Below are 20075 nucleotides of genomic sequence, written 5' to 3'. Positions count from 1 at the left end.
CCTCGAATTATATAAACTCGATTGTTCCCCCAAACTATTTTTTTTTCTAAAATACAAAATTCCCTTTCTTGCTACTCTCAACAAAACACATCATGTTAAGACAAGTTCGCTTTTTATCAAACACCCCCATCAGATTAACCAATTACGGATTCATTGGACTTGGACAAATGGGTCAACACATGGCCAGACACATTTACAACAAGTTGGAACCAACTGATAAATTGTATGTTCATGACACTGTTCCTGAAGCTACTACCAAGTTTATTGCCGATGTCACCAAGATTACGCCGCAAAATGCATCCCAATTGAAGCCATTACCTACGCTTGAATCGTTTGTCACTGATGTTGATTCCCAGTTGGATTTCATTATCACTATGGTCCCCGAGGGTAGACATGTTAAATGTATAGTTAATGGGTTGGTTGAAAGCTACAAGAAGTCAGGCAAGGACTATTCGCAACACTTGACCACCATTATCGACTCGTCAACCATTGACATCCCCACTTCAAAAGAAGTGCACGAGTTTGTTCACAAGGAAATCCCCAATTTCGACTTTATCGATGCTCCGGTATCTGGTGGTGTCAAAGGTGCAAGAAATGGAACCCTCTCGTTTATGCTCTCGCGTCCCAACCACGAAAGTATGGCGCCCAACTTGACCAACTTGCTCTTAAAAATGGGTGCTAACATTTTCCCATGTGGTCATGAACATGGTACTGGTCTTGCCGCAAAACTCGCTAATAACTACTTGCTTGCCATCACCAACCTTGCCACAGCTGACTCATTCCAGCTTGCCAAGTCGTTCGGGTTAAACTTGCAAAGTTATGCCAAGTTAATTGCCGTGAGTACCGGTAAGTCCTGGGCAAGTGTAGACAATTGTCCTATTTCTGGTGTATACCCTGAAAATAAGCTTCCCTGTGAATCCAACTTCCAAGGTGGATTCATTACTAAGTTGACTAGAAAGGATGTGGTGTTAGCTACTGATTGTGCCAAGTATCAGAATAGATTTTTGTTCCTCGGTGACATCGGAAGATATTGGTATGACAAGGCTTGCGAACGTGATGACATTGCCAAGAGAGACTTGGGTGTCTTGTATGAATGGTTAGGTGACTTGGAACAAGATGCCGAAGGTCATGTACTTGACAAGAAGAGAAAGTAGGTTAGTTGCAAATTATATATTTATTGCTGCGAAATTTTCATATTTAATGTAGTTACAAAAAAGAAGGGTAATGCAAAGTATTATATAATGTCATATCTAGGAATCATAGCCAGTGTTCCGTATGCTATAGTAGTTTTTATTTATTGATCACCAATGACAAAACCAATCTTGAACCCCGGAATCTCATTTGTCACATCCTTATCACTATCAACCGATCTTTCCCTCGTGCTATCCTGCGGCACAATTCTATCTTCCTCCTCTTGCTCTTCCTGGTAATGTCTAGATATCCGTGGATTCCTCAATTGATGCAAGCTATGATTCATTTCATGAAACTCGTGCGAGCTCTCTTCATCAATGAACCCAATCAATTTGGTTGGCTGGGGATGCCGATAACTCAAGTCAAAAATAGACGACGTGACCGATCCTCGAGTCTCTGGTGGTGGTTGCTCATTACTGTTGGAAAGGTCCAACAACGGCATGGTTTGATCCAACGGAATGTCAAATGACGAGTTTCTCGACGTGGTGGGTGACGATAATCTGTGTGGTGGGATAATGGGCGATTGTGGATCGTCGGTTATATCGTGTTCTTCTGGATCAAGCAAGGGTGATCTAGTTGCTTCTTCGATATCATGAACTTGGGAAGTTGCTGGTGAGAGTGGTGGCAAGATTGGCGACCTTGGGTGATCGGTTATATCTTCTGAATTATTGAGTATGATTTGTGGGGTTGATCTAGCTGGCTCTTCAACAGCCTCGGTTTGTGGTGTGCTGGGAGTTTCAATCACTTGAGGCGTGCCATTAGCAGTTGAGTCTTGTGCAAATTCATCATTTCCTGTAGTTGCTACTTGCGGTCTTGGATTATGTGGAACATTAATAACAATCGAACTACCTTGAGAACTACCCGAAGAACTTGAATTCTGCAGCTGGTATGATCCAGATCTATGCGTCTGAGCGATACTTCTCGTCAACTGCTCTCTGATTGGACTCATGGCGGCTCCATTAGTAGCCACAGGATCAACTTGTCCAGCAACACTTCTTGCCAACAGTTCCCTAATTGGTGCAAGATTGCCCTCTCTGATTGGCGAAATATCGTCATCCAACACATGCATGTCGTATGCTGGCGGAAATGCATTCATTACATGATGGTCTATCCCTGGTGGAGAAATGTCTGCGTCAAATGGTGGTGGATTGACACTGGGTTTACGCAAGATGTGAATGGGACGCACCAAGGGGGACGAGTATATGTTCGGGTGTGGTACCGCTTGGGGTGAATTCATGGCGCGAATAGTGGCTTCATCCGGCGTAGGATGGTACAAGTTTGCCAGCAAGTGCATATCGGCATCCCTGGCCACCCCGTCCAAATCTGTGGTGGTACTGATGTGATGGAATTCGATTTCTGGGGTAGCAGTGCCATCAACAGGAATCACACCTGGTGATAACGGTTCGGAAGACAATTGAGGGATAAAGTCGTCATAAGCAGGAAGCAAGGTGTTGGTATGGGCAGCAAGAGGTGAAAGGACATGCATGGGTGAATCAATGGAGATTTCATAATGCTTACGTTTCTCGGGGTTGTTTGGGTCAGGTTTGGAAATACGGAGACAGATCTTGATCCAGTGGTGTGCTTGAATGTTTTCATACGATGTGTCTGGGTGGATCTTGGCGGAATATCTATTGTTCAAGTCGTGTGGAACGTACAATTGGAATTCCAACTCTTTAGGTAAGATATCTTCATCAAAGTTATCCTCCTCTTCGTCTTCTGCATCATCGTCGTCATTGACGGGTCGAGATGAAAGTAATGACCTTCCTTTCTTGGCTTTATGTTCTAAAAGGAGAAACTTCTTGGGTGGTTCCATGCGATGGACTCGTTTATTGGAACAGAAATATTCAAGATTTTCACTCAAGTAAACTCTGATTCTATGCAAAGACACTTTCCCCCATAAGGGAACAAACCTGAAAGCCAAGGGCAAGTACGAGTCCAATACAATCGACTTGGAGCCAATGACAATATCATACCGTAATTGGTCTTCCCAGTCTCGGGTAATCACAATCGACTCATTCTCTTCCATATTCAGTTCAGCTGGAGTTCTCACGATATTGATGGGGAGTTTTCCTGATAAGTTCAGCTTGAATGCACCCGCGCGGATGATAGACACTTCCATGTTGTAGTTTGTGCTTCCAAATGTGACATTGGTGGTCTCAGGAATCAGGGGTGGTAATGGGTGTTCGAAGTTGTAGATGTAATCACCAGGAGCAAAAGTGGTTGGTCCATTCGCATCGTTGACCGACCCGGGTGATATCACTGAAGATAAATCCGGCATATCCATGGAACTGACCGATGGTGACTTGCCTCTTCTTATAAAACTAGGCGACAAGTTCCGTGATAAAAAGTTCACCACAGTGGAGCTGGCGGTTGTATCTGCTACTGAGGCAGATGACAATGAAGAGTCGGAAGAATTCGTATTCAATCTTTTCAAATCGTTAAAACTGGCCAGGAGGTATCGTCTGTGGTTGTTCAACTCGACAAAATAGTCGGCGCCGTTGTTGATCGTATTGTTGGTGCCGGTAAAGAACGGCCACGTATGACTGATTACGTCGTTGATCTCAGCATATAGCTGCTTCTTGGGCGGGATACCCTCCGGCCATTCCGTGCGTTGTACTCCTTTAAACAGAAGTGTTATGCTTTTGATCTTGGTTGGTTTCAACACTCGCACATACAAACACCCCCTAAGCAAAGTAGGAGGTCGGGACCCATACTCCTGAGCGTCGAACCCTTCAACAAATAAGTTTTGCTCTGTGGGTATGATGTATACTTGAATTGACGATGTAGAACAGGTGGGTTTGTCAGGTAGGGGTGGTAACAAGGCTGGGGATGCTGGACGTGCACCTGGCGAATCTAGATCCTGATCTAGCTGCGACATGGGTGAGTTTATACTTAGTTGCTGGGGAGGAAATATAGGAGAATTAGGCCTCATCATCTTGATTCTTTTGGTCTCCTTGGTGGTGATGTGTTAATATATATAGAGTGATGTATAAGGGGTAATCTTTTTTGATAGACTCCAATTGAAATTGTGACAAAAAAGAAAAACCAAAAAAAAAAATTAACAAAAAAAAAAAGAAAAAGAAAAGAGTTCCGCTGCGGGCGATGCTACCAGTTTCTCTAAAAAAATAAAATATAGTTTATCCGAGTCTTGTCTAAAAAGTGGTCTATTTTCAAGCCGCGGCTATTTCTACAACAATGAAATGAATGATGTATAGTGCATCTCATCGTATGTCACATCACTGCATGGTCTAACAGACACAAATAACATTCGCACATGTGTAGCCAAGCGTATTCAACTGTCCTGACGTTTGAAAATCACCAGTTAATGTGGCTCGTTTGCCGAATCGGTTATTCATACCTCAACATCGACGGACCCTTCCAGCGGTCAAAATAAAAACCACACACAAAAAAATAAAAAAAGAAAAGCTTATGCTACCAAATACAGGCAACTCATGACCTCCCCCCGGGGTTCTGCATCATCAATCATGAGCTTTGGTATTTTTAGCAAACGCATATATGTAGGGATCACAAATTTCATTTTTGATTAGTCAGTGATGACTAGATTATTTTTAATGCAGTCAGATCGGAGGGACTCCGCCGATAAGATCTTGGCACCGCCAGTTAGTAAGTGGTGCTGCGGCACTGGTCCCGCTAGTCCCGCTAGCCCCGCTAGCCCCGTTGGTTACTGCAGGTTACTAAAGTTATAATATTGGAGTAATCATTCGATACCACGGTTATGAGCGTTAGTATTACGTCATACTGTTTTTCCCTGTCCAATTCGTCAAACCCTGGGTGTAAAATAATAACCTGTTCCAAATGTACAAGAAATCGGTACCATTCCGGGATTTTCTACATATTCAGCAACTAGTATGGCTCGAAAATAAATTTTACTATTGTCTATCTTCTATTTGCTAAAATGGTATTCATATAATCCTGACTCTACGTGCTATTTGATGCCAATCTTTAGAAAATGGGTTCTACTTGGATGGCTCCAAATTTTGTTTCTTCTTGCGTTCATTACATTCATAGCAGAAATGGTAAACCAACTTACTTTTCTGGTTGAACGGCTTATAACAAACTTTACAAGCAAATGGAAAATCACCTAAATGAATGAGATAATGGTTCTCAAAATCTCGAGATGACTCAAACACTCGATTGCAACCAATACAGTGGATCAAATCATTTATTTTCTTCATGAAGAATTCTGGCTTTGGAACTGGAATCAAGTTTCGAATTTTACTACCTGGATCTGCATGACTAAGTGCATGCCAACGCGCTTGTGCGAGTTCATCGTGGTCTTCTGTGCAATCGCCAACTATGCAATTAAACCAAGTTTCTGTCTTTGTCCAGTAGCTGTCTAATCTCTCTTGTGTGAGTTCTTCTAACTTTTGAACTTTGCAGAATGTATGGAGTATAACGTGCTGTAAACAAGTGGACGCCTTTGGGAACCACCTTCCACAAGTGCTACAAGTAGGCATTACTATCTTTGGGTCTCCATCAGCAAGTTTTTTCTTCTCTAGTTCATTAGGCTGGACATTAATCATCTTTAAGATGAAAATACCTGGAAATTCCTGGATCTTGTACAGATACGATCTCACATATCCAAACCCCTTGGGATCAGGGTTGGCACATATATACCTGCAACCACCGATATACAATGCATCATCAAGCTTTACTTGATCATTTCTGGTGAAAAAAAAATCAACCTGGTTCAAAACAACAGCTTTATCTCCAATAGCACTAGAACCAGTGGCGCTCTTTGCATAGCTTTGGTCATTTCCATCATCCGTACTATCAGCAACCTGTTGATGGTCACTCAGTTCTAAATTATTCCTGCTGTCAATTCCTGTTTGTTCATGGTGGTGCTCCTGTACATTCTCCTTCATTTCAAAATCGGTGTGTTGATCTACATCCTTAACAGATAGTTCACCAAACTTAGTCTGAAGATTCTCTTGACTTTTATTTGATGGTTGTGTAGTAGTTAATATTTCCTCCATTTTATCTTCTTGAAAAGAAACTAGAATAAATATCAAGGGGTAAATCAAGTGGCAAGTGCAACGAGCTTATATTTTGACAGCCAAAATTTTTGGAATGTTACAGCAATCTTTTATTTACAATATTTGGTATTGCCACCTGCACTTTAAGGCATACTTAAAATATTGGTCTCCTCTCCGTGAATTCATTATTATGCATAACTTTATACAAGTAATCTATTTCAAATACATTTCAAGCGCTGTTGAACCACCTTTCTTCCTTGTCCTACTCAGGTAAGTGTGTGTCTGCGCTACCAACGACCACCACAGGGAAATTTCATACATTCTTTCTGTCACAAACCTTCTTGTTTTGGCCAAGCTATTGCGTTGCTTACGATTTCGGTGCTCTTCAATTGTAATTACAAATCTATCATTGTGGTCCAGTTATCCTTGTATTCTATCATGCTTTAGCAAAACTTAATTTTTTTTTCAGTATTCAATTCTCTGGTCCCGGGCTTGTCACGTATATAGCGCATAAGGAAACTTACCATAGTTACTTCAAGGCAACAGCATCCTATGTTATATCACGACTGAAAAAAGCTAAACTAGAGATAATTGTGTTTATTGAGTCTACCTCAGAAGTCATGTTTGGATTTGGCGTAAATTTATTAGACTAGATTCTCAATGCTAGAATTTTACCCTAGCCTTTTTCTAGGCTGGTCAATCTCGTGAATTTGTCAGCTCGTTGTGCTACCATTGTGTGTTGATCATTGTATGGAATTAGTGGGCTGATAAAGCTTTGATTTCGTTAGGAAATAAAGTGGGATCTTCACCCTCTGATCTGTTCCAGTTCATTATTTTTTCTGTTTTCTTTGGTTTTTGTTGATCATGTTTAAGTGGATGCTATAGCGATATATTTGTTTTTAAATTAGTTTAAACGGGGATATTTAATGTAACTCAAGTCATTTCCTCAAATTTACTGCGAAATATTAGTAAAATCTACTGACAAATTACACACTTAATTACTTAGAGCATTTATTCAGGATTAATTGATTGAGAACACCTCATTTAGTCCACATCTGGACAAACACGATCCTTGATACAACTATACATTCTTGGATGTCCACATTTCTTGGTCACCCTTGTTAAATTTTGCAACTATAAAAAACAAATTCTTGAAACAAAAAAAAAAAAAAGAACCACTCACGATGATCATCAACCCACCATGCTTCGAATAATACCACGCCAAGCACGACGTCTATATCTGGCACATGCCAAATATAAGTCCAACGATAATTCCATGCTATTGCTAGCAGGGATACCCACCTCACGTGGCTGGTTCACTGCCCCTTTAAAACCGCATCATTCGCGAGCCTCCATCGATCTTCTCAACCAGGAGTTATCCCAGCTTGATCCACATACATCTAGAGACCACATTCAACTGCACATTGACAAATGGTGTAATGAAAATAGAAAAATAATAGCCGATCTTTCGAAAAAGGAAGTCCCAGAAGAGTCTGAGCTGCAATTGGAGGACTTGTTTCAGATGGAAATGAAACGCACCCAGAAGAAAGAGGGAGAGGTGGACAAGCCCAAGGCCAATCCCAAACCCAAGCGCCTGTCCTCGCCACGGAACCTCAAGCAGGGCAAGTTGAAGATCAAGTTTGGTAAGAATGGTGAGATCCGTAGTATTCTGAAGATCACTAAGTTTTACGCCATGAACTATTACCTTCATAAGCATTTGAACGAGAGTAACGAGACCGAATACGAGGAAAGAAAAACAAGGTTGCAACGCGAATTTAGTTTGCTTGATCAGGTGGAGCAGAATGCATTGAAGGAGGAGTATACTGAGTTGTTGCATTCTGGATACGATTTGATTGCCGGGTTGAAGATTCCTGTGAGAACAAATAAGGACAAGACAGACACATCTGCCATCGACGGGATCAAGCTCGGAGTTGATAGTAATAACCATTTTGTAATCCATGGAGAAATCCCCTTCGATAATGTCAAGAAATACTATATTCAAAAGAGATTAGTCGACACAGGTAACGCCGATGCCGCACCATTTGAACTTGAATGGGATAACAAGCTGGACCATGAACACAAGCAAATATGCGACGAACTATACGATGTGATACTGACAGGAAGATACATTGACAATGGTAAGGTTGGCTTCATTAATCTCGAGCATGATGGGGTTAAAATCAGCTTCAAACGTGGCAAACCGGTGGTTCTGGGCACAGCGTCTCCATACCAACTCAAACGGTTCTACATTGCCACCAGATATCAAGAAACTGGCGAGCCAATAGGCGCTCTGACTACGAAACAATTTTCACGACAATGGGATGAGTTGCCAGACACCAAGTTTGCGACATACCGGGAGAAATACGAACAGATGCTTGCCCTGGGGCATAAGGTTTATGGGTGCCACATTGTGCCAATAAAGAAAGGTATTGATTTCGAGCATGTCGAGTTTGTGTCGAATGACCGAGTTGAATCTTCTGCGAAGGGAGTACGTGTTCCCAGACTCAAGTATAAAGGGTATTATTGGGCATGGCATTATCAGCAGTATTGCCAAGAGCACAGTAAGGTGACAGTCAGATGCCGAGCAAAGCTTAGAAAAGAGTTGATGGAGAAGTGGTATGCAATGAGCAAAGAGGAGCAAAATGTATGGCAGCAAAAGTATATCGACTTGGCGATCTCGGGCTATGACGTTGTTAAGGACGAAATTGTATATATTAAAGATAACAACGCACAAGAGTAATTGATATACGCCTGTGAAAAATAAATTCTGTCTGTCTGTCTGTTTTTTGTTTGCCAGGTTGGGTTTTAACCCCGGAAGAACATATGCGAAATTTTTCCATTTTTCCCCCGCAAAAAATCCGAGGCTAAATAGAAACAACAAAAAAAAAAATAGAAAAAAACCCCCCAACGAATAAAAATCGTACATTTTCTTTTCTTGAAAGTAAGTAAAGTAATACAAATATGGTTGCCGATACTCTTGTTTACCACCCTACCCTTACCAAGTTAGCCAAGTTCTTGGACAGCACCCCACAAAGGGAAAAAACCCTTAGATTGTTTGCCTATCTCCTGAGATTCCTCGGATACTATGCTTATCGTAAAGGATACTCGCGGGATACGGTGGAAATGTACAACAGTCTCAAGACGCAGTTGTCGTTCATTCGTAAGGCATTGAGATTCTTCAAGCCAGTAAAGCACGTCCAAACCGCAGCTCAAGCGTATGATAACAAGTTGTTGGACCCAATATTACAGTTGACTACTGTGGTGAGAAACTTGGCTCTTGCTGGTTACTTGACTTTGGACGGGGTTGTGTTTTTCAAGATGTTGGGTATAATCGACAAGAAGAAGTATCCTACAGTTGCTAGAACCAGTGCCAAGTTCTGGTTGTTGAGTTTAATTGCTGGTGTTGCGCACTCGCTTCGTATCATCTACTCGTTGAACAGAAACACTGAGGAAAAGACCGCGGTTGAATCCACTTCGCTCAACAACAAGCTCTGTGCTGCTAAACGTAAGTTGGTGTGGGACTTGTTGGATATGTTTATTGCTTCCAACTTGTTGGGTATTTTACATTTCACCGAGGGTGACGTTGGTTTAGCTGGGGTTATTACTTCGGTTATGGGCTTACGTGACATGTGGAACGATCAGAAGTAATAGTGTATTCTGTACAATATGTATACATACGCATATACATATATATATATTGATTTTATTTATTGTCGTTTGTTAGTTCGTATCCTGTAGTTACACCAAGCCAGTAGTATTTCATTACGAGTTCTTTGAGTTCTTGTGATAGGACTGCGCTGTTGGGCTGGGACTCTATGAGGTTGCTTAATGTGGGTATGTCCTGGGATAGGTTGAACTGGATTGGATTTTTTCTTACTTGATCAAGCGGCAAACCATTAGCTTTGGCGTATGACTCGTGAAGCTGATGCCATTTGCTTTGAATTGTGTGTTCAAGTGGCATCACCGTTCTGGTCCAGCCTTGTTGACCAAAGTTGCGCTGGTTCGACTCACACACAAAAAAATTCTTAGTCTTCTCATCTCAAATTTTCACTTAGCACAAGATACAAACCCAGCACAGCCAGGCAGTATGACCACGAGAATACACATAGGGAGCATATCCCCCAACCTCCAGTCCAACCCGGACTCCCTCACTACCAGACTCGAAAAGTTTGGAAAGGTAGTCACACCATTATCATTCCACACTAAACCAACAGCAGATCATTATTTCGCCTACGTCACATTAGACATCACCTCGGCCAACTTTGACAAGCTCAAGGGACAACTCAACGGGGTCACATTCATGGGCCGTAAGCTCAGTGTGTCCATTGCCAAACCATCGTACCTCGACCAAGTATCCAAGCCCGACCACACCAAACAAGAACGTATCACTCGGGACAAAATCAGCCAAATAAGACAAGCCAGGATCACAGATGGACACACCCAGTACAAACAGACCACCAGTGGCGAGATATGCACTGCCCCTTTAGTCACTGGCTCTTGGTCAGTTTCTCCACACACGTTTGAAAACAAGTCCGCCAACACCAAGAACAAACCACCAAGCCATAACTTGGTTGGTTCAAAGTCGTATGGCGCCTGGACGAACGCCAGAAGCTCGTTTGATAAAGCTTATAGTAATATTTCCGGAAGAGGCGAGGTCATAAAGGCCAGACATAGAACTACTCCAAGAAAAGATATTCGTCATCAGACTTTGCGATTGTTGATTAACGACGAGTTGAAGTTGATTAAATGTTACAAGACCAAGTTATGGGGATTTGACAAGAAGCCATTGAAGGAGTTGAGTTTCAGGTATGAGCTGGGACAATGGATCAACGGCGATGGTGAATTGATTGAGCGGGTGGACAAGTTTAGCGAGGAAGCACCCGTGGATGATGTTGAAGAGCACGATAGGAATAAGTCGTTATTGGCCCTGATTGACTTTTCCAAGCCGGCTGAGATTGAAGGTGAAGATGGTGTGAGTGAAGAGGAGGAGGAGGAAGAAATATATGTCAATCGACAAGTGATGGATGGGCCAGTTGAAGGAGAATTGGCAGCTCCAGTCGAAGAAGTGTACTATGATGAAGACGACGAGGGGAATGATGTTGATTTCGATGCTATAAACCAAGTGAGTGTTCCAAGAGGAGAAACCGAAGAAAAGTACGAGCCAGTGGCAGAGGAAGAAGCAGAAGCAGAGGCAGAAGAAGACAGACCGCAAGAGCCAGCAGTCGCTGAAACACCAGACACCAACAACTTGGACACATTGCGTTCGTTATTCAACGCGCCAAGCCAATCCACATTCAAATTGGAACTTTCTGACGACGACATTGAAGAGACTACTGCCTTGCCTAACGAAACCACGCAACAGCAAATTCTCGAACAAATCCAAGCCAAACAAGAAACATACGCTGTCAAAGCCACCAAGTTTGGATTGTTCTGGCCCCACTTGGACTCTCCGTTCTTGTCTACCCAATCTCAACTAAACAAGATCGGGCTGGTTCATGATAAGATTGTCTTGCCTGGGGAAGATGAAGATATGAGCGAAGGCGAAGAGACCAAGTACGAGAAATGGTTTTGGAATAATCGTGGTGAGATTTCGAGAATGTGTAAACGTAGGAGACGTGATGTGTTGAGAATCATGAGCAAGCGGAAGAAGTAGGTGATGCCAATTTCATTTGACTGCAAAAAGGGTAAATATCAACAGCCAATTATAAGAGTTATAGATGATAGATATATGTGTATATTAAGATGTATATTAATACTTTGCATAGATCAGTACATAGTAACGTATTTGCAAAGACGAAAACCAGCCACAGTATACTCTAACAGGTAGTTATTCGTGTAATACGTATACATTAGAGTCTATAGGTGATGATGATGGTTGCATCCTGCATACAAAATTAAAGCACCAATAGCAAAAAGTTTACGGTCCAAGTCGAAGAGTGTCGAAGTTAGAGTTCTTCTTCTGTAGCCACCAGCCCAGCCCCACTAGACCACAACTCGCAAATGACGTCAGAGGAACCACAACAGAGACAGGAACAGGAACGTCCCCAACTAACCCTCGGCAACGTGCTAGCCGACATCTACTACGGCCTCTCGTCATTGATCACCCATCCAGACGTCCGTCGAGTAATCATCCCCATAATCGTGTCCCTCAGCTCAGTCGTGGTCAAACTCATAATTGCAAATGTAAACTACACCGAGATTGACTTCCTGACATATATGCAACAGATTAGACTAGTCAATGAAGGAGAAATCGTGTACGAGGAAATCTACGGCGATACTGGTCCATTGGTGTATCCAGCCGGCCATGTCCAAATCTACCAATGGATAAACTGGTTGACCGATGATGGGAAAGATATCGCCACGGCCCAGAGCATATTCGGGTACTTGTTTGTGTTTACTTTGCTGATCGTATGTGCCATTTACGAACTATGTGGTGATGTGCCTCCATGGCCCATGTACTTGTTAGTGTTGAGTAAACGATTGTTTTCCATCTACGTGTTGCGGTTGTTTAACGACTGTTGGACTACCGCGTGTATGGTTGGGGTGATTTTACTTCTTCAACTGGCTAGTATGGCCCATAACTTTAGCAAGACCATATGTTTCTTGTTGACGGTGATTGCAAGTGATTTGTTCAGTTTGGCCATTTCAATCAAAATGAATGCCTTGTTGTACCTCCCAGCATTCTTGCTTGTCAGTTACTTTCTTGTGGATGAAAATTTAATCAAATTTGTCGTTGTCGTTGCTGTGATACCGTTGATTCAAGTGGCCACCGGATGGAAATTCCTCGTTCCGCTATTCAACACTGAAGAAGCAAGTTATATAAGATGGAGCTATATCAACCAGGCATTCAACTTTAAACGTCAATTCTTGTATGAATGGACCGTCAACTGGAGGTTTGTCCCCGAAGAAATCTTTACCTCAGCCGTGTTTTCCCGAGTGCTTCTCGTGTTGCACATAGCACTTCTCCTTTGGTTCACATTCACTCGATTCCTCAACTCGAGAATAATTGGCAAGTCTATTGGTCAGTTAATCAAGGATGCCTTTAAACCGGTATCTACTGTGTCGCCCACCAACAAACTCATTAGTTCAACTACTGGTCCGCAATTAATCATGGTAATTATGAGTATAACCAACTTGATTGGTGTGGTTTGTTCAAGAAGTTTACACTATCAGTTCTTGTCATGGTATTGTTGGAAATTGCCTTTCGTACTCTACATTTCCGGTATTCCATGGTATATCAGCATGCCAATGTGGGCAGCCCACGAATACGCATGGAACGTTTTCCCCAGCTCGGTCGCCAGTTCAGCCATTCTTGTAACCATATTGCTGACAGTTCTTGTTGGATCGTGGCTCAACTATAATTCATGGTTTATTAAAGAAACTAATACAACTAAAAAAAATGTATAGAAAGTATATAATATAAACTAATAGAAACAAAAAAAAGAAGAAACACTAATCATCCACACCGCTCCAATTAAAACCCAGGATACTGTCATCGACGCCTTCACCCGTAGCACCGGTATTGCTTCCCCAAAACTGGTTGAAATCAAAATCAATATCCTCGAGATTTTGTCCGGCATCATTGGTTGTACTATCGCCTAGTAACTCAACGCTGAACATAGGGTCGTCGAATGATGAAGTGACGATATCGTCAGCGGTTTCCACAGGCTTTTCCACTTCTTCCTCTTTGATGGTCTTCTCCTTCTGCTTGGCCGCTTGTTTCTTGGGCGAGTCGTTGCCACCCGTACTGTTCTTCCGCTTACGTTTATTAGCATCGTTGGGTTCGGACACGGGTGTTAATGGGATAGAATACTCCTTTTTTGTTATGGTGGGTGTATTGTTGACTGATCCACCGAGATTATTTCCCGCACTGTTGGGCTGAGACACTGCTGGTGTAGTGGTTTGTTGAGTGACTGAACCCTTTCTGCCTCGTTTCACGGCGGGTTCCTTCTTCTTCTTGCCCATGTTGGGAGATTTACCCGGTTGTTGCGCTTGAGGAGTAGGAACAGTGTCCGGCTGTCTTGCACTCTCCAATCGTTTCGAGTTTTGCTTTTCCAAAAGCAAGAGCTGTTGTTGATAGTCTTGTAAGGCGTTATTTCTATTAGGTGGGCTTTTCCGAGTTGCATTCGGGGTGTTTCCACCTACACCATTGGCACTCCTCGGCGAGTTTACCGGTTGTTGTTGCTGTTGTTGGACTTGTTGTCGGACTTGTTGTCGGAGGTTATTCATTTGGGTTTGAGCGTGCTGTTGGATTCGGGTCTTGGGTTGGGCTTGCGCTTGCGCTTGTTGTGGCTGACCTGGTCTTTGCATGTACATTTGCTGCTGCTGCTGCATAGGATCAACCATCATGTTCATAGGTTGTGGTTGTTGTTGTTGTTGTGGTGGTGGTGGTTGCTGGGGTTGCTGTTGCTGTTGCGGTGGTTGTTGTTGAAGTTGACCTTGTGGTGGCTGCTGACCTTGTTGGAAGTTACCCATCATCATTCGCTGGTCCATGGGTTGATTGAATTGTGGAGGACCGCCAGCGACACCCGGCGGAGGAGGAGCTCCTGGAGGTGGTGCACCGGGCCCACCACCTGGGGTTGCACCAGGAGGGGCACCGGGTGGTGGTTGCATGTGTAATTGTTGTGGATGAGGTACTACTTGCTGTGGATGCATGCCCTGGGGTGGAGCTAACGCCATGGTTATTTCCTGCTGCATTTGCCGCTGTTTCAACACTTGCAATTGGTAATATGACAAGGATAGGTTGTTGTTTCTCAGGTTGGCCCCACCATGTTTAGCCAGAAACACATCCCAGAAAATCAACCACCACTCATACAAGAATCCCCCGGGTGAATCAATTGCCATGTTTAGCTTCGGCATGTCTCCATTGCCGCTGCTGCTGTTGCTGCTACCATCGTTACCATTACCGCTGTTTACATGGGGCACATCGGCCTCGTTGACGAACGCTTTGGCCGTGCGGGACAATCTGCTCTTGACGAGGAAGTCGTAGATGTATGCGTTGAGTAATTGGCGCGACGAAGTTGCTGTGTTGTCACTTATGGTGTAATTTGAGTCTAGTGCGATATTGGGGGTGTTGTGGGTGGTGGTGGTAGATAGATGTTGTTGGTTAGTCGGTAACATAGTCGACGGCCCTGCGGTTGTAGGTGCACCCGGAGGCTGCTGATCATAGTTTGGTGTTCGCTGATTGCTATATACCTGGGGTGTATTATGATGGGTCATCCTTGGTTGGGGGGTGATTGGGGGTTGATTGGTGTCTGACCTTGTGGGTGGGTTGTATTTGTTTTAATTAGCAAGCAAAAAGAAAAAATAAAATCACCCAAAAAAAAAAAAAAAAAAAAAAAAAAAAAGAAAAAGAAAAAGAAATCAAGGGTCGTGCGAGCGGGTTCAAATATCTTTTTCAGCTGACAAGCAAGCACATGGACATAGATACGTAGTCAAGAGTAATGTAACCAAGCATATATTATAACCAAAACTAGAACTAATACAAAATTTATACAAAATTTATTAAACCATATTCCTCAAAGTAATCCCTTAAATAAATAACTTTTTCTATTTGAACTGAAAAACAGAAAACAAACAAAAAAAAATCCTTATCCCCATACAGTGCTACGGCCAGTAGTGGTGGTGGTTCGCGCAGCGCTGGTTGGGGTGGTGGTACCCCAAATATCCTTGGTTAACCCAATAGAAAAATCAACTGGCTTGAATGGATCAAACATGGCAGGTGTCTTGTTGGCCGGGCTGATACTAGTGGTGGTGATGATTGGTGCGAAAACTTTCTGGTCAACAACCGGAGCAGTTGTCAACGGTTGTTGTGGACGGTAACTTGTTCGTTTAGAGAATCGTTTATTATACAACGGCGGCTGATTCTTGATTTCGATCTTGGTCTTCTCGATCATGTCCAACTGACATGAGAATGGTTCGGTGTTGATGGATCTTTTGGAATAAATCATTAGGGGTTGCGTCTGTCTGTCTGTCCGTTTGTCTCCCTGTCTGTCTGGGGTTATAAACTTTTTCAACCATAAAAAAAAAGAAACTGGACTTTTGTCACACTTTTCATTGGAAACAAAATGACACAAAATATTTGGAAACGCGCACGACCATATCGCCTACACCCGCCGCTCGTGAGTTAGTCGACTATACTACTATCACCTACCATCTAATTAATATCTAATTACTATATCGAGTTATAATAGATTCGTACTTGTTCACCTCTTGTTCTTTTGCTTTATTTCATCATCTTTGGTAGCATGCAACTTTATCATGGTTGGGTAATCTTGTCTATTAGCCATGTATCCCATAGACCAATCGTAACTCACGGCATAGGCAAAAATGTTACCCGTCTTGTTAAATGCAGTAGCAGTGATAGTACCAGGCAATACCGGGAAGCTCTTTAATCTTTGCTTGGCGTCCTTGTCCCAGAAGCAGAAGGTTCCATCGGAGCCAGCGGTACTAAACGTACCGTAAACTGGGTGGAATGAGATGGCATTGACGGAGTATGCTTGTGATTCTGAACTACTGGTGGTGGTACGTGTGGTGGTGCTGGTGGTGCTGCTGCTTCCACTCTTTCTATGGCACTTGAATGAAAACCCGAATTTCTTTTGTTCATTATCGTTAATATATTGTATGGCACATCTCCCTTCGATTGACCCAATGGCGAACCCATTGGCTTGTGGGTAACAGCAGACAGTTCTGGTTTGCCATTTCAATGGTGATTGGTAGCTCTTGAATATTTGTTGAGGGTTGTTCAAGTCAATTACACTTATATGGCGGTCGGCTCCACCCACAACGAGTAATTTCTGGGACGAATCCATGCAATAAACTCGCTCTGGCAATTGAATGGTGGTGATCGGTTGGGGCGATCTCATATCCCAATACCTCAATGTCTTGTCCCACGACCCGGAGACAACCACAGGGGTGTTTGTAGCGCCGCATTCAACGTATCTAACTGCTCTTACCACGTTGTCGTGCTGTCCGATTTGCTGGGTGGATCCACTGGCAATATCGTAGATTTTGACTTGGCCATCTCCACCACCACTGACAACTTTAGTTCCATCAATTGACCATCTGGCACTGAAGACAGGCGCATCGTGCTCAAACATTGCCCGGCCTTGGTTGTTGCCCAGATTAGAGTCAATTTCGTAAATTCGGACTTTCTTATCCCACGAACTCACAGCGAGAAGCTCTTGTTGTGGTGAGAATGCAATGTCGGTTATGGTGTCTGTAGGTGGGTTGTTTATGGTTATATCATTGATAAGTTCCTGGCCATTTGCAGTAGCACTATTTGTAGCTGCTGATGTTGTTCCTGTTGAAAGAAATGACATGGTGATTGTGTCTACTTTGCTTTGCTTTGCTAACAGATGGGATTGAACTTCTTGAAGATTTTGGTTTTTATTTTTTTTTTTGTCTGTCTGTCTGTCTGTCTGTCTGTTTCGATTTTTGGAATCTCAAATTTGATTTTACAACCAGACACGTTTGCATTGCTAAACAACATGACTAGCACATACACCTTTGACAAGTCAATACCGAGATTGAGATACAATCCATCAAGGACTCAGCATGATACATACCCAGCAACCGCAAGCAAAAAGTACCAAGTCAATACCTTTATCGACTGGAGTCTAGAAACCCTCCTTATCCCCAAACATTCCCAGGCCCACATTCTGCGAAAATGGATCACCTTGATCCTTGCAGCAATTGTGCTTGGTTACACCACTGCATTCATCCAGCTAATGTCAATCAACTTGAATGATGCCAAGATGGGAATATGTTTCACCAAGAGTAATATGTGGTCGTTACTCAACCCCTATCTGACATGTCCTGACAATGATTGGTATAATTGGCTGAGAATCTTGTTTAAAGTGTCAGGAGAAGGGTCAATCCTTATTAATTTACCTATATACATAGTGATTGCCCTTTTATGGAGCATTCTTGCTACGTTTATCAGCACCAGGCAGGATAGAACAATTAAACAGTCCGGTATCCCCGAAATCAAGATGTTCATATCTGGGTTCACCCTCGACAGCGAATATCTCGGATTGTCCACTTTGATCTACAAAACTCTTGGTTTGATTCTCGTGGTTAGTTCCGGACTTTGGTTGGGTAAAGAAGGACCCTTGGTTCACGTGTCATGCTGCATCTTCAACATTGTGTACAACTTGCTCCAACGAAACAGCCAGACTAATGAAGCAGTACGACGGGAATTCCTAATGGCTGCCGTGGCCGCTGGGATAGCCGTTGCTTTTGATTCCCCCATTGGTGGAGTGTTGTTTGTGTTTGAAAGCATGAATTCATATTTCATGCCAATGAAGATCTTGTGGAATTCGTTTGTAAGTGCTACCATTGCGGTGGTTATACTTACTGGGTTCAAACTCATTACTGACGGGAAGAACTTTGCCGAACAGGATTTGTTTCAGGTCAACTTTGGGAACTTTAGTTGGTTGTTTATGGAACTCGGGCCCTTTCTTATCTTGGGTATTCTTGGTGGATTGTACGGGTACTCATTCACCAAGTTGAATAGGTATTTTGCGAATTTCAGACATGTGGTGAGAAGAAGAGTGTGCAGTATGTTACGAGTATCCTTGGAATATGGCACCTACGTTGAAATCCTGATTATTGTTGTCATTACCGGTTTATTAAACTTCCCCATCCCATTAGCCAGACTTTCCCTCAACACCTATTTGAAACTCATATTCCAAGATTGCACCGATTCAGCAGATGAACAATTCATATGTAACACGTCTACTTCAGGAAGTATTATAAAACTCGGGTACATTGCCCTCCAGGGATTCTTCCTCCTGGCCTATTCCTACGGACTTGATTTGCCAGGAGGTATTCTCATGCCCACTTTGGTCATTGGTGCCACCACAGGACGAGCCCTTGGGATAATTGCCCAAGTTATCCAATCCCACTTCTCGTGGGACTCATTGGCTACATGCACGGCTAAATCTTGTTTAGTCTCTCCTTCTTCATACGCCGTCATTGGTGCGGCTAGTTTCATGACGGGGATCACTAAATTGACCATGTGTGTTGTTGTGATTATGTTTGAAATGACGGGTGCGGTAACGTATGTGTTGCCTATCATGTTTGGGGTCATGACATCAAAATTCACCAATGATTGGTTGTGTACCAAGAATATTTACGATACGGAATTATTACTGTTTAATAGAAATGAAAATGGCGGTGTCAATTCCGGCAAGGGGACAGGATTGGTTACATTTTCGACGTTGACCACTACTGAAAAGGCAAAACTACCCGATGTCACTGTGCAGCATGTCATGATTCCTTTACATCGCATGAAATGCTTATGCATCCACCCAGAGGTTCCGTACACTGTCGCCAGCATTTACAACTTCACCAAGGATACGCATGAGATGTACCCCGTGATCACAAGTTACGAGGACCCAACGTATTTTGGTTACGTCAGCAAGCAAGAACTCCTCGACTCACTCAATAACCTTCCATCTACACCCATCCAAATCGTGGTCCCTCAGGTTGAAAACTACGATATGAGCACACCAAAACTAGAATTGTTCCCACAGAAACAAATAATAGTTGCAAACCCCAAGACTCAACTCAATTTAATTATTCATGAATTTGAAAAGTTGTATATTAACTACATGTGTATTTTACAAGATGGAAAATTGGCCGGATTTATAGACAGGTTCATCTTGACGAAGTTGATTGAGCTGGATACCGTGGTGGAACCGGAGTGTTTTAGCGATGTAGACGATGATATCGAGTTGCTGGACTTGCGGTTGAATCGTAAGAGTATTGAATTGATTACCTAGGATGATTTATAGATTGTAATAAATGTACTATTCCGCTATTGCTTATGGCTGCCGCTACCATGTGCCTCTGGCGCTACCAGATTGCGTGTCAATTTTCCAA

The 20075-nt window shown here is 42.9% G+C and overlaps 12 protein-coding genes across 12 annotated transcripts; 7 read left to right on the top strand and 5 right to left on the bottom strand. All coding sequences in view use genetic code 12, as the record gives it.

Annotated features, from left to right (window-relative positions):
• Positions 1 to 56: 56 nt before the first annotated feature.
• On the top strand, positions 57 to 2563 carry HPD1 (Hpd1p; the record flags this gene model as incomplete). The annotated part of the gene is made up of 1 exon (XM_007377406.1): positions 57 to 2563. The coding sequence occupies one exon, from the start codon at positions 93 to 95 to the stop codon at positions 1152 to 1154; it is 1062 nt and encodes a 353-aa protein (XP_007377468.1).
• SPAPADRAFT_143507 (uncharacterized protein) lies at positions 2306 to 4123 on the bottom strand (the record flags this gene model as incomplete). Its single annotated transcript, XM_007377405.1, has 1 exon — positions 2306 to 4123. A coding segment is annotated over one exon (1818 nt), but the record flags the coding sequence as incomplete, so codon positions are not given.
• Positions 4124 to 5104: 981 nt separating this feature from the next.
• SPAPADRAFT_63315 (uncharacterized protein) lies at positions 5105 to 6227 on the bottom strand (the record flags this gene model as incomplete). Its single annotated transcript, XM_007377404.1, has 1 exon — positions 5105 to 6227. The coding sequence occupies one exon, from the start codon at positions 6186 to 6188 to the stop codon at positions 5169 to 5171; it is 1020 nt and encodes a 339-aa protein (XP_007377466.1).
• A 1162-nt stretch (positions 6228 to 7389) lies between these two features.
• SPAPADRAFT_52574 (uncharacterized protein) lies at positions 7390 to 8928 on the top strand (the record flags this gene model as incomplete). Its single annotated transcript, XM_007377403.1, has 1 exon — positions 7390 to 8928. One exon carries the CDS (start codon positions 7390 to 7392, stop codon positions 8926 to 8928), a length of 1539 nt encoding a protein of 512 aa, XP_007377465.1.
• On the top strand, positions 8529 to 10186 carry PEX11 (Pex11p; the record flags this gene model as incomplete). The annotated part of the gene is made up of 1 exon (XM_007377402.1): positions 8529 to 10186. One exon carries the CDS (start codon positions 9150 to 9152, stop codon positions 9834 to 9836), a length of 687 nt encoding a protein of 228 aa, XP_007377464.1.
• An 89-nt stretch (positions 10187 to 10275) lies between these two features.
• Positions 10276 to 11841, top strand: NOP8 (Nop8p; the record flags this gene model as incomplete). The annotated part of the gene is made up of 1 exon (XM_007377401.1): positions 10276 to 11841. The coding sequence occupies one exon, from the start codon at positions 10276 to 10278 to the stop codon at positions 11839 to 11841; it is 1566 nt and encodes a 521-aa protein (XP_007377463.1).
• A 347-nt stretch (positions 11842 to 12188) lies between these two features.
• On the top strand, positions 12189 to 13595 carry SPAPADRAFT_63313 (dolichyl-P-Man:Man(5)GlcNAc(2)-PP-dolichol alpha-1,3-mannosyltransferase; the record flags this gene model as incomplete). Its single annotated transcript, XM_007377400.1, has 1 exon — positions 12189 to 13595. The coding sequence occupies one exon, from the start codon at positions 12189 to 12191 to the stop codon at positions 13593 to 13595; it is 1407 nt and encodes a 468-aa protein (XP_007377462.1).
• A 45-nt stretch (positions 13596 to 13640) lies between these two features.
• On the bottom strand, positions 13641 to 15407 carry FLO8 (Flo8p; the record flags this gene model as incomplete). Its single annotated transcript, XM_007377399.1, has 1 exon — positions 13641 to 15407. One exon carries the CDS (start codon positions 15405 to 15407, stop codon positions 13641 to 13643), a length of 1767 nt encoding a protein of 588 aa, XP_007377461.1.
• Positions 15408 to 15630: 223 nt separating this feature from the next.
• SPAPADRAFT_63310 (uncharacterized protein) lies at positions 15631 to 16396 on the bottom strand (the record flags this gene model as incomplete). The annotated part of the gene is made up of 1 exon (XM_007377398.1): positions 15631 to 16396. One exon carries the CDS (start codon positions 16136 to 16138, stop codon positions 15779 to 15781), a length of 360 nt encoding a protein of 119 aa, XP_007377460.1.
• GLE2 (RNA export factor) lies at positions 16335 to 17547 on the bottom strand (the record flags this gene model as incomplete). The annotated part of the gene is made up of 1 exon (XM_007377397.1): positions 16335 to 17547. One exon carries the CDS (start codon positions 17507 to 17509, stop codon positions 16394 to 16396), a length of 1116 nt encoding a protein of 371 aa, XP_007377459.1.
• A 123-nt stretch (positions 17548 to 17670) lies between these two features.
• Positions 17671 to 18127, top strand: SPAPADRAFT_63308 (uncharacterized protein; the record flags this gene model as incomplete). Its single annotated transcript, XM_007377396.1, has 1 exon — positions 17671 to 18127. A coding segment is annotated over one exon (415 nt), but the record flags the coding sequence as incomplete, so codon positions are not given.
• A 274-nt stretch (positions 18128 to 18401) lies between these two features.
• SPAPADRAFT_63307 (uncharacterized protein) lies at positions 18402 to 20016 on the top strand (the record flags this gene model as incomplete). The annotated part of the gene is made up of 1 exon (XM_007377395.1): positions 18402 to 20016. One exon carries the CDS (start codon positions 18470 to 18472, stop codon positions 19973 to 19975), a length of 1506 nt encoding a protein of 501 aa, XP_007377457.1.
• Positions 20017 to 20075: the final 59 nt, after the last annotated feature.

This window comes from Spathaspora passalidarum (assembly GCF_000223485.1).
Source record: "Spathaspora passalidarum NRRL Y-27907 unplaced genomic scaffold SPAPAscaffold_7, whole genome shotgun sequence".
Classification (NCBI taxonomy): domain Eukaryota; kingdom Fungi; phylum Ascomycota; class Pichiomycetes; order Serinales; family Debaryomycetaceae; genus Spathaspora; species Spathaspora passalidarum.
Note: the sequence above shows the minus strand (reverse complement) of the source record. Positions and strands in the feature narration are given on the sequence as shown.